Raw genomic sequence first — 12,702 nt, forward strand, 5'->3', positions numbered from 1 at the left:
TGTTTTGCCGCTGCTATTTGAAACCAACTCTGTTTGCTTTCAGAAGTGCTGTTTTGTGTTTCTGCAGTGACATGTGAATCCCAATCTTGCTGGGAAGCAGCAGAACGGGCACCCCAGGACCTGGTCTGATGTGCCCTGAGGCCTCCCCCATCACTGGCAGGACAGACTGGGTGCTGGCTCAGCCTGCCCTCTCTCAGATGGGCCTGTGAGCTGCCAAGGGGGATGTGGATCTGTGCAAACGCTCAGGCTGAGCCCTGCCCTGGTGCTGGATGGCCCCACATTCACCCCTTCCCTTCCTGTGACGGGGACAAGGACCTTGCCAGCTGCCCGACAGGATTCAGTGGGGCTCATCTGCTGGAGCCCCCAGATGATGAGGAGGGTCAAAGGTAGCACAAGCTGCCCTCAGCAATCCGGATATTAACAGAGTTGCAACACCAGTTAGAAGAATTTGAAGGGTCAAATTCCACCGCAGTGTAACATCGTTGAACTCGGCTGTTTTAGACCTCCAGCGAATCTGGAGCAGCGTTTTGGAAGGGTGACACCTTAGCACAGACCTGTTTAAAGGAGTTAATGTGTGACTGGCCCCAAACCAGCTGGAGCAGGCAGATGGCTTGCCCTGCTGGAGCTGGTTTTGGCAGCTGGGACCCTGTGCAGTTCTCAGCGATGCTGATGTGAATCCAGAAGAAAGCAGCTGAGAGCAGAAGGATTGCAGTTGGCTTGCATCATCTGCAGAGCAGGATTAGCCCTTTTTTATTGCAGATTCCCAGAAGATGGCTACCCTGGGCTTTCTCTGGATATGTATGTCCATATTCTGAAATGCAGCCAACATCCTGCTACTAAAATAAACCCCACAAATGCACCATGTCTGGAACCGTCGCGATTAAGAGCTACCAAATAAGAAAATAGTCAGGACACAATGGATTTATGTCAAACACTGAACTGTTTGAAGTGTGTCCCTTTCCTTTAAGAGACCCTACTGCTGGCTAGTGTCCAGATGCCATGGAAAATCCGCTCCCCTCCGTGCAATGTGGAATTCAGGATACAGCTAAATTAAACACTAAAGAGCCTTTTGCAGTCAAATTAGGTTTTATTTGTGTCACACTATAGGATCAGCTGATGGGTGTATATCCCCCAGCTCGGTGTCATTCGTGCTAGGCAGAAGCCACAAAGCCTGATGAGCTCGGAATCACAGAATCATTTAGGTTGGAAAAGCCCTCTGAGAGCGAGTCCAGACATTAACTCGGCACTGCCAGGTTACCCCGTGTCTGTGAGCGCCACATCCACGCGGTTTTCGAACACTTCCAGGGATGGCGACTCCACCACTGCCCTGGGCAGCCTGTTCCAGGGCTGGACAACCCTTCTGGTGAAGAATTTTTCCCAAATACCCAACCTAGACCTCTCAGGGACATTTCCTCCTGTGCTATCACTTGTCACCTGGGAGAAGAGACTGACCCCCCCACACCTGGCTACAATCTGTTTCCAGGTAGTTCTATAGCACGATAAGGTCCCCCCTGAGCCACTTTTTCTCCTCGGTCCCATCCCGGGGTGGCTCGTGCGCGGTGTTCCCGGCAGGTGGCACTGGAGCCCCGCAGGTCCCTCCAGGCGCTCCCGCAGCACCGGGAGCAGCACCGAGGACGGGAGGGGACGGAGAGGGGGGGGATCCTGATCCCCTTTTCCAGCCGTTCTTGTCTCCGCCCCTCGGGCTCAGCGCTCTGACCCTGCCTCGCTCCGTGAGTATTTGTAATTTTCCGTGCCGACAAGACCCTAATGGGCATCGGGTGTTTGTTAAAAATCCGGGGGAAATCACAATGTTTGGCAAATATGGTCCAAATATATGCCAAATATTTGGCAAATACTTTGGAAGAATGTTTGCTAAATAGTGAAAAATGCAATATATACTAGTCAAAGGGGATGCAATATGAAAACAACAGTACACAGAAAAAAGGAATAGGAGTTAGAAAAGTGCAGGTGGGCACTATATAGACAAGAAACTGCTTGTTAAAAGCCCTGGGGTGTTGTCTTGGCTCTCTAATACCAATGTCTCAAGTTGGTTCTCAAATGGGCAACCTGAAGCCATGATTTTGCTGTGGAACCAGCACCTAGGCAGACACTCAGCCACTCACCATGGTGTAACCTCAGTTCAGTCACACCTCACCTTGTGATATTGTTCAGTAATAACAGCTGCTTTTTATTTTATTGTTCCTTAAGAGAGAGAAATGCTTTTGACTTGTTCTGTATTTCAGAGCATCTTCCTCCTGCTTTGTTCACTAAAGATGGGGCCAGACATATTAACTGCAGTCGTAAATATTATTTTTACAACAGCAGAATATTTATCTTGCTGCATGGGTGGGTCGAGTTCGGGGCTGCAGACTTAAAAAACAGCTTCCCTGCCCTGAAGAGCCCAGATACTTAATTAAGGCAGATAAGGCAGGATAAATAAAAACAAGACAAAACTCCTCTTGCTTTGAACCACCTCTAGGGAGCAGGTCTTGGCAAAAGAAAAGAGGGATTGTAAAGCTGTAATAATAATAATAATGATAATTAATTGTATTTATAAAGCATCCCCTAATGGCTCTGGATGCTACACAACGATTTTAAATACAACTGAAAGCAGCAACCATTACGAGAAGCCAAATAAGGAAGGGCTTTAAAAATAAAGGTGTTTTTTACAGTAGATAGTAAGGTTTCAGTGGGCTGGTTTGGGGCTCTCCTGCAGCATGGACACACGGACATCAGTCAGAAGCAGCTGAGGATCCTGCAGTGAATTCTACAGGCTTGCAGATTGCAGGCTCTGATTGCAAAGAGCAAATACATTTTACAGCCTGGTTTGCATGTCACCATTTCTGCTTTATTTCATTTCTGTACTCCAGCCAGCCAGATGGTGTAACTCAACGCAGCCCAATTTACTTTTATATTTCTGGATTGGCTCGCAGGTTTTTCTGCCCTCATTTGTTAGGGGTAAACATGTATTTACGTTCGATTTTGAAAATAAAGAAGGGAAACACTTGTTCTGAGGGTTTGGGGAGGGCTGGTCCAACCCTCACCGCCACATGGGGCCAGCGGGATGTCACAGCACGGTTTGGGTTGGAAGGGACATTATTGTTCCACCCTCCTACTGTGGGGTGGGAGATCTTCCACTAGAGCAGGTTGCTCAGAGCCACATCCAGCCTGGCCTTCGCTTCCAGGGATGGGGCATCCACAGCTTCTCTGGGCAACCTGTGCCAACACCTCACCAACCTCACAGGGGAGAATTTCTCCCCAGTATCCAATCTGCCCCTGCCCTCTGTCAGTGGGAAACCATTCCGCCTTGTCCTGTCACTCCATGCCCTTGTCCAAGCCGGTCTCCATATCCCTTGGAGCCGCTTTAGGCGCTGGGAGAGGGGCCGGGAGAGGTGCAGAGGGAAGCGGTCCAGGATCGGGGCCGGTCCGGGATCGGGGCCGGTCCGGGGCGGTGCAGAGGGAAGCGGTGCAGAGGGAAGCGGTCCCATTCCCGGGACCGGGGCCGGTCCGGGGTGGTGCAGAGGGAAGCGGTCCCATTCCCGGGATCGGGGCCGGTCCGGGGTGGTGCAGAGGGAAGCGGTCCCATTCCCGGGACCGGGGCCGGTCCGGGGCGGTGCAGAGGGAAGCGGTGCAGAGGGAAGCGGTGCCATTCCCGGGATCGGTCCCATTCCCGGGATCGGGGCCGGTCCGGGGCGGTGCAGAGGGAAGCGGTGCAGAGGGAAGCGGTGCCATTCCCGGGATCGGTCCCATTCCCGGGATCGGGGCCGGTCCGGGGCGGCGCTGCCCGGGGCGGGGGCGGGGGCGGGCGCGGGGCCGCGCGGCGCAGCAGCGCCCCCTGGCGGGGCGGGGCGTGCTCGGGCGGCGGGCGCGGAGCGCGGCGGGAGCTGTGCGGGAGCGGAGCGGGATGGCGGGCGCGCTCACCGACCTGCTGGGAGAGGTGCTGGTGGCCGCCGACGGCGAGGAGGTGGCCGTGTCGGCGCTGGCCGCCCGCGGGGTCTCCCTGGTGGGGCTCTACTTCGGCTGCAGCCTCGGCGGCCCCTGCGCGCAGCTCGGCGCCAGCCTGGCCGCCTTCTACGGGCGCTTCAGGGGGGAGGCGGCGGCGGCCGGCGGGCAGCGCCTGGAGATCGTGTTCGTGTCGGCCGAGCAGGAGCAGCAGCAGTGGCAGGAGGCGGTGCGGGCCATGCCCTGGCTGGCGCTGCCCTTCGCCGACAAGCACCGCAAGGTGAGACCCGCGGCCGGGTGGGGGGCGCGCCCGGGGCTTTGTCTGGGGGCGGGGGGCGCCTTCCAGAAAGTTCCCCCGGGAGCAGGGAAGGGGGTGTCGGCTGCTGTCCCGCGGGGCGACAGCGCCTCGCCGGGCTCCTGCGGGGCCTGGGAGCCGCAGCGCTGGGGGAGCCCCGCAGGCTCCGTCCCGCACGGGTGGGGGGCAGGAAGCCCTGGCCGTGGGTCGTGGCTTGTCGGGGGTGGTGGCACCCGCTGGCCTCGAGGGGTCCCGCGGGGGAGCGCGGCTGCGGGCGAGGCGTGAGCGGAGCAGCTCCTGCGAGCCCGGACGGGGGGCTCGGCACCGCTCAGGTGGGAACCAGAGCTTGGTGTGGGCTGGGGACGCGGTGCCCGTGGGCTCCCGGGTGGGTCCGGGCACGGAAGGGGGCTGTGGCCTCCACCAGCCGTGGGAGGACACGCGGTGGTTGGGGAGCGAGTGAGCCCGGCTCGGCCGGGAGCTGCTGGCGAAGCTGCCCGGCCAGTTTGTGGGATGGGGTTCGTTGCTCTCGTTTCGCACTCGGTGCGTTCAAATATTCTGCCAGTTACAGCCTCTCATCTGGAGAGTTTAATCAGAGAGACACATAATGGACAAAAGGCGCTGTTAAGACCCCAGGCAGGGCGGGGTGTGAGGGACGAGGAGGCACAGGCTGAGCCTCCAGTTCCCAACGAGCTCGCGACGTTTGTAGTTTAAAAAAAAAAAAAATCCTCTTTACAAATCTAATCTCTGGAAGCAATTGGGCAAGAATTAAAAAGATGGTGCCCCACAGTGCCATTTCTAAACATCTTTCCAGCAAGGGATTGTGGCTGCTGGTGTGGAAGCAGCGGGCAGGCTTTGGTTTGGCTTTGGTGAGGCTCGTTCTCCGCTTCAGTGGGATTGAGGTAATGCCGGTAACCTGCGGGGTCAGGGGCGGCTGAACCCCCTCAGGCATCCCCCGTGTTCGGATGTTGCGAGGCTGTGTTGGGATGAGAGGGATGACTTCTTCCTGAATGGGTCTCCCAACCCGGCTCTGCCAGCACTTTGCTCTCTCCTTTAGGCAAAGGAGTTGTTTAAGGAAAAGTTGGCTGTCTCTGGCAGCACTGAGTGATGTCCCTGCCGCTGAGAAGGGACGTAGCTTTGAAACTCGGAGTTGGCTTTTTTTGCCTCACTTGCTGCAGTTTTTTGTCACTAAGCCCCCAGTTCGTTAAAAGCTCACACGTGTTTAATGCCATGCACCTGGATGATGATGCTGCCGAAGGGCCCCAGTTTGCCCCTTTGAGGTCCAGACACTTCTAACTGGGAGCTTGCCCGAGTGGTTGGGATCTGAGATCAGTTTCACTGATCAGAGGAGCTGTAACAGAAGCTTCGTCCTTCAGAGAAATTACAGTTTAATTCAGGTTTCTTTAAAACCAAACCATCTTCCTACAGGGACATGAAAAGACTGTGGTTCCAATTAGTAGGTTACCATTTCCCTACTGAACATTTTAGATTATTTAGATGGTGGGACTTCTGCTTGCCATATTTGCTTTAAAAATTCCACTGCAACGCAGTTAAATGGTTGGGAAATTGTAGAAGTGGAAGGTGGCATTAATTTTACATGCTGGCCAGTGCTTCCATCTATTAGATTGGAAGAAAACATGAAATAAAAAGATTATGGGGTCTTAAATCCTTATTCCAAGAAGCCCTGAGTTAAATTCAGGATTATTTTTGTGTGGAGTGTAAAGTAATTGAAGCTCATGCTGTATATTTTCAAAACTAAGCAGATGTGATGTGGCTTTGGAGGAAGCTTAATCTATGGATAACAGAGAACCTATTTGTAAGTTGTAAGGGCAATTATGTCAGGATATCAGATTTCTAAACAGGAGATTTATAACCTGCAGCTCAGGCAGTTAGAAGTTTCCTTGTGTAATAGGCTGATTTTTTAAATAGTTGGGTTAATGACCTGACTCTCCAGAAAAGCACAAACTTTCTATTTTTCAAAAACATGCCAGGGAGAGCTGGGGATGTCGAGCATATGTTCAGTAACTCACGGGCTTAATTTGTTTAAAAACAAAAGCATTAGAGGAATGTAGGCAGTGCTTTTGAGTTATGGTTCCTTTGCACCAAGGGATACTCCTAAACCCCAGTGAATTATATAGATTTATGGGAAGAAGGGGATATTATAGATGCAGAGTAGAGAGAGCGAAAGGGTTGGAAACATTGAGAGCTGTGTCCCTGAACTCTCAGCTCCCTGAGCCTGTGGAAGGAGGCTTGGAGGTTGCAGGGCTTGGCTGGGAGAAGCTCTGCCCAGCAGGGTCTCATGTGGGTGATGCCAGGACTCAAAGAGTTCCAGAAGTCCCTTCCAGCCAACGCTTCCCGTTGTGGGTTGGTTACTTTATCTACTGAGGCCATGAAAGCTTTGGGGAGAGAGGATGGCTTCCTGTCCTGTATTGGCTGTAGCATCACTTTTGTTGCTCAGAATTATTGAAAAATATGTCTACTTATCATCGTGCACATTCTCTCTCTGGTGTACTCTGCATTTTTCTACATTTCTCCTTCTTCCAAACCCCGGGCATCAAGTGTTGATAGATCCTAACAACCAGGCTCCTTTCTGGGTTTGCAGTAAAATTCCCACAGTCCTGAAAGTAAATTAGCATCTTACTCTCATGGTTATTGGGGAAAGTAGTATGAATTGTCAAAGCAAACAGCCACTCTTCATTGAATGCCTCAGTAACTCAATAATGCCGGGGTGCAGTTACCAGGGACAACCAGTTCAATTTGAGTAACTTTAGCATACAGCAATTTCTGTCTCCAAACCAGTAATAAAAGAAAGCAGTACAAGTCAGCAAACATCTGGACGTGGGGAAAGCCTTTGATTAATGAGGAGGATGGCATTATGCCTCCGTCTGAGCCACAGCCAGACCTATTATTGGGTGTTTTTCTTTCAAGGACAAAACCGTAACGTGCCAAATGAGATTGGAGGCCTTTAGCTCGTGATACACGTCCCTCAATTAAGCTGTTCAGCCCCGGATTTGGGCAGCTCGACGTAGCTGCTGGTAATTGATTTGTCCTCCGATAGCGCCTGGCATTGCCGAGCAGAACGTGGGGGAGAGATGTTGCTCCGCGTCTCTGTTCGTTTGGGGTTTTGGTTTAACGTCACCCCGTTGTTATCTGCTTGCATGAACATCTGCTCAAGTTCTGGAGGGTTGATTTAATAACAGCTTTAATTCCTGATTGCTACTGGGAGCCTCAGTAATGTAAACAGCCCCCATCTGTCTACATGCCCTGATGTCCCCCAGCGCCCACAACGAGGTATCTCCCTTCCTGCTGTCGGAAGGATCCCAGACTTCTCCTGGTGAGCTCCAGACCATCCCTGCTGCGGAGTCCACCTACACTCGATGTGAATTTGGGTGCTCTTCAAGGGCTTATGGCACACAGGCTGTTGGAGGAGGGCAGAGTGTGCTGTCCTGCTGTGGTCTGTGGGACATTTTGGTCATCTTTGCTAAAAAAGAAAATAAATTGGCCACGTTCTTTGTTGAGTAGATCCTCTCACACTTCTCCGTGTAGGAGAGTTGGTGCTGGAGGAGAGAAAGCTGTAAGCTGGTTTGCACTGGGAGAGCAGCAGTTTATCTTTTGCTGTTCTTTATTTGCCTTTGCTTTTGTTTTTACTTGGCCCAGTCGTCTTCCTCATTCTTTTTAATCTTGAGTTTTCTACTGACGCTTGCTTGGTGCATCCACACAGTGCCAGAGTGGTGTAGGTTTGTGCTTTGCCTCCTGTTTTGTGTTTGCTCTCTGCTGTATTTAAGCATCTGCTTGAGTGTTGATCAGATTCTTCTTGGGAAGGCAAACCCAGCCTTGGGAAGGCTGAGATACTTCTGTTCTGGATTTAAATAAATGCAAAACATGTTGGCTATTTTTCTGTGATTATTCAGTCGAGTATCTGAAAACAATGTGAGGATCTCTCTTTGCTTGAGCTGGTAAATAACCCTTCAGTTGGGACAGAATGATTTTCCTTTATATTGAAAGTTGGGTTTGTATTTTCTCCCACATTCACTAGTAATGTGTCTTTTGCTGAATGGTGTGACAGAGGCATGTGATGTGTGAAGATGTTTGTTCTGTCTCACCCAAAGGAGGGGAAAGGATTGAATTGGTGGTTTTGGATTTTGTAGTTTTAGTGTTGATGGATAAAAAGAGACAAAACTCTTGCTTGTTTGCAAATATATCTTTGAAGCCTTTTACAACAAATACCCTTTTTTTTTTTTTAAATTAATTATGTTCTCTCTTCTCCCCCACGTTCTCAAGAAAAAGGTGTTTTCTTTCCCTTTGCTTAAAAAGATCATGTACTGGAGCCTCTCCTAAAAAGACACCAAGTACTAATTTTGTGGATAGAGTTTGTGCAAGAAATGGTGGGGAGGAGATAGAAATGTCATTAAATTAGATGGTACACAATTTTTTTTTGTGGAGGAAAAATCCTAAAGCCCTTGATTAGAGTTTAAGGTACACCCTGATATTCAGGGACTCAGAACTTTTCTGTTTGAAATCTGTCTGCTGAGATCTGGGAGGCGAGTGGTCAGCACAGATGTGGGATTTGTCTAACAGGAGATTTCGTAAATCACTTGAAGCAGCTTTTGAATTTCATCATATAAAAATATCTAGGTAATCACTTTCAGCTGTATCCCTGACTTTGTATTTCTGGGGTGGGAATGTATATGAAATCTTTGGCTCGCGGAGCTGCAGATTTGAAAAATATGGTCTTCTCATGACATAAGGCTATTGAGTATGAAGCAAGGCATTAGCAGCACCAACTGATTCTTTGTTTGCTTTGAAACTCGCTGGTTCTGAAACGTAAGAATGGGAGATGTATGAAAGGAGCAGAGGGAAGCCTGTGTGCTGTTTTTCATTGTGGCATCTTAATCCAGATGTTGAAATGAAAATGTTCGTTCAAAAATGCACGGTTGACAATTTCATTTGTTACTCTCAGGTTGCAGAACTAAGCAAAGGAACTTTGCTTTGTAAAGTAATCAGTGCATAGCTCTTCTCCAAAAATGCATTCTTTAGAGGCTGAACATGTAGCAGCTTTACAAAAGAAAGTGCAGAACAATGGAGCGTTTTTCTGTGTTGATTTTGAAGAAGTGCAACAGTGAACTTCAATTATGACTGAGGAATAAGCTATTCAGTATTTCCACATCGTGCAGATGACACAGAAGCCAAAACATTTTGAATTCTTGTTGTTGTTGATGCCGCTTTTCCACGTTATTTCTGTGTATGTTTTACACAGCTTTGCAGTGATCCTCCGTACAATTAACAATCCTCTCTTGTGCCAGGACCTAATCCTTCAGTGAAATCCCTGTGTCAGTAGACAGCAAGTCTGGGGACTATCCTGGTTCTGTGAGTGTTGCAAAAACATCACCGTTGTCCTTGGAGGTTGGATTTCCCCGTATGTCCAAACTGTGGCCTGCCCAAGTGCTCTCCCTGGGGCAGGTTCAGTATTTTAAAAGTCTTGCTGACGTGTGTCATCTGCTATGGTGTTTATTGCATCCTTCAGTGGGTAGTTGCCCACGTTTGAGAGCCTGCTTGGACATCTTTCCATTGTCCAATTCTCCCAGCTCCAGGGTGGGGAGAAGCAGTGGGAGCTCTTGCTGATCACACACGGTTGAGTGTTGTTGGACTGGGCTCTACACATCCCATTCCAAAAACTGACATCAGGTTTGCGTTGCCTTTACATGGTGGCTTCTTCAAGTGGTTTTAGTTTGAAATGCAGTAGCTGTCTCCTTGTTTAGTACTCCAGACAATCCTTTTGTACCATTGCCTGTAGGTATTTCTCAGTGCTGAGAGAGCTTGTGTGAAATCCGTGGTGAGTTCATTGCTAGCAGATTGGGGTTTTGGGCGAGTCCAGGATGGTTTGGAACGTTTTGATCCTTTCTCATGGACAAACTTTTAATGTTTCAAAGCGGTGCTTGGTGGGATTAGCTCGTGTGGCTGGGGTAAGGTTTCACTTCTCCTGAATTGCATCTGGGTAGAGCTCTCTGTTTTGCATTCCTGTTTTTTTCAGCCATGCTCCCAGCATGGAAGTTGGGGTATGGTTTTAATCTAAGCCAAGTCAGGAAATATTGCACTTTTTGGTGACCAGACCAGGGGGATTCTTGCCCCAACTCTCCTCCCAAGCAATCCAGATTCAACGTAGTGATTGTCTCCACCTTATTGCTAGAGTTTGATGTGAAATGTAGGGAAATAGGGAAACTTAAGAGGGTACGGGAGGCTGTGATACAGCAGGCTGAACTCTAAATTCAAGAAAACAAGTTTGAGCAGCTTTTGCCTGAGCATTTGCTTGATGAGAAGCTCGTTGGTGTGTGTGTGTGTGGATTGCTTCCTCCTCCTTCCCCTCCCCATTTTTTATCAGGGAAACAAGTTCCAAGCAAAATATTCCAAAGTGATATTTAATTACTCTTTAAAATGCAACTATTTGTCTTATCAGCCATGTGGATTTCTATATGCTGCTTTGATTTGACAGTTAGTAGTTTGTAATTTTTAAAAAGCTTACACGCTCCAGGAATCTGTGATTTTTGTGCTTTTGAAAGTCGAGATGTTGAATTAACTGCAGCTTTGAACTATTCACGGGTAATTTCAGGCCCCCCGCTTTCAGCAAATAACAAGCTGACTCCTGAGCTTTCAGGCTGGCTTGAATACTGAATAATCAGGACTTTATAGCTGCGTGGGTTCTCTAAACTGGTTCCATGGCACATCACAGCGTAATGCTCGATAGGTTTGAAATGTTTTTCTCGACAGATCACTTTGTGCTCGTGCCATCTCCAGATAATAACGATTAGGAAAGGAGGGAGCACTGTCAGCCTGGGGAGGGTGCTCGGAGTCCTTACAGCTTGGGCTTTGGGCACATTAATTCCCCTCTGTTCTTGGGGTAGGAGCCCTGATGGGGGATCTAGGGGTGTTTCGGGGAGAGGGCTTTCCCTGGCACTGCCTTGCAGAGCAGCTTCCTCTGTGCTGGCTGGAACCGCTGCTTCTCTGCTCATGCTCTGCGGGGAAAAAAACACAATTAGAGTTAAATCTCTACGTTGTAAATTAAAGACGAGGTCAGTGGAGAAACTGGGAGTGGGATGAGTTGACAAGTAAGCAAATAGACATGTTAAATTCTCTCGTGGGAAAGTGAATTATGCGAGTGTTTCAGATTACAACATGAGCGCCTTGTCTGATAGCTGATCGCATTTTCATCATCCCGGTTTTCCAAAGAAAATGTAGTGTCTTATTGATTTGGCATGGAGCACATGCCAATTAATGGAAGGGTGGAACTAAAAAGATGCAGGAATTTCTGCATGCTCTCATGTCTGTCTTTCAGCACCGTGAACAATTGCAACCAACAATTAATATGTAAAGAATTTGTGGTCTTTATTTAGTGTGAGTGACTGACTGCTCAGTTGCGTCAGGGTGTTAGCCGAGTGTTTCCAATCTGACCAAGCCCCTGTTTGGAGCTCAGCAAGCCCCTCTGGCCTCAAAACAGAGCAGTGGGATCCCCTGACAAGGCATGGGGTAGTGGGGGTGTGCGGGGTCCCTGCCTGCACGGGGAGGTGGGCAGAGCCCAACCACCACTGGTTCATAAAGGATGCACTCCGAGTGATAGGTGCCATCACAATTGTGGCTAAATCCAACCTGACTTTAAAATATTTTAATGGAGAAAAGATGCAAAGGTCCCATTAAAAATTAATTTTCCAAGAGTTACCAGATTTTTATTCCATGTCTGAGGCATGAAAAATAGCTGGTGGCATCCTCAGCTGCGAGCGGGAGCTCGGCGGGGTTGGACCCCAGGGAGTGGGTGGCAGCTGGCACAAGGGGTCAGATCCCACTGGGAGGGATCTCGGAGAGTCTTGGCTTCGACAGCTGAGAAGGGAACATTGTTTTATGTTTCAGGGCAAGGATTTAAAAATCTAGGTGAGAATTAAGTAATGTTTGCAGAAGAGAATAGAAGGCAACTGAAACAAATTGCAACTGCGTGAGAGAGCAGGAGAGAGAAATTTTACTTCTCCCTTGTTCCCAAGAGATTCCCACTGGAGAGATGAAGTCATAGCCATTACTTCATTAGTGTTAACTCAGGATGCTGACAAATGAGCCCCCTTGATTTGTGCCGGGCCAGTTGAAGAGAATACTTCAGTGTCTGTCTCCCTGTGCCTCGGCAGTCGCTGCCCTTGCTGTGACGTTGGCAGAAGCCCGCGCTGATTCCCCGACCAAGCTGATCCAGCTCAGCATTTGCTTTTGAACTGCCACTGCTTCATCCCTCGTGCCAGCTCCGAGTTGGCTTTGATAAATCCTGCTGTGCAGGAGGCAGCAGCTGAGGGATGGGCGAGCAGCAGCCTTGCACTTGCCAGAACCTCTCCATCAACACCCCAGCCCGTGCCCGGCGCGGGGAGCGTTAATGGTACCCAGCGGTCCAAATCCTGCTTCCAGAGCAAACAGGAGGGTGTAGGATCTCACCCTCAGGT

The 12,702-nt window shown here is 49.7% G+C and overlaps 1 protein-coding gene across 1 annotated transcript in view; it reads left to right on the forward strand.

The window, feature by feature from the left end:
* The first annotated feature begins 3,876 nt into the window (after nucleotides 1-3,876).
* Nucleotides 3,877-12,702, forward strand: part of NXN (nucleoredoxin) — a 49,061-nt gene continuing 40,235 nt past the window's right edge. The window contains exon 1 of the mRNA XM_027745033.2: nucleotides 3,877-4,222. Coding sequence (XP_027600834.1) covers nucleotides 3,905-4,222 — 318 coding nt within the window. The 5' untranslated portion in view covers nucleotides 3,877-3,904. The remainder of the gene's footprint in view (nucleotides 4,223-12,702) is intronic.

This window comes from Pipra filicauda, unplaced genomic scaffold (assembly GCF_003945595.2).
Source record: "Pipra filicauda isolate LSUMZ 115617 unplaced genomic scaffold, ASM394559v2 scaffold211_size2331000_pilon, whole genome shotgun sequence".
Taxonomy (NCBI): Eukaryota; Metazoa; Chordata; class Aves; order Passeriformes; family Pipridae; genus Pipra; species Pipra filicauda.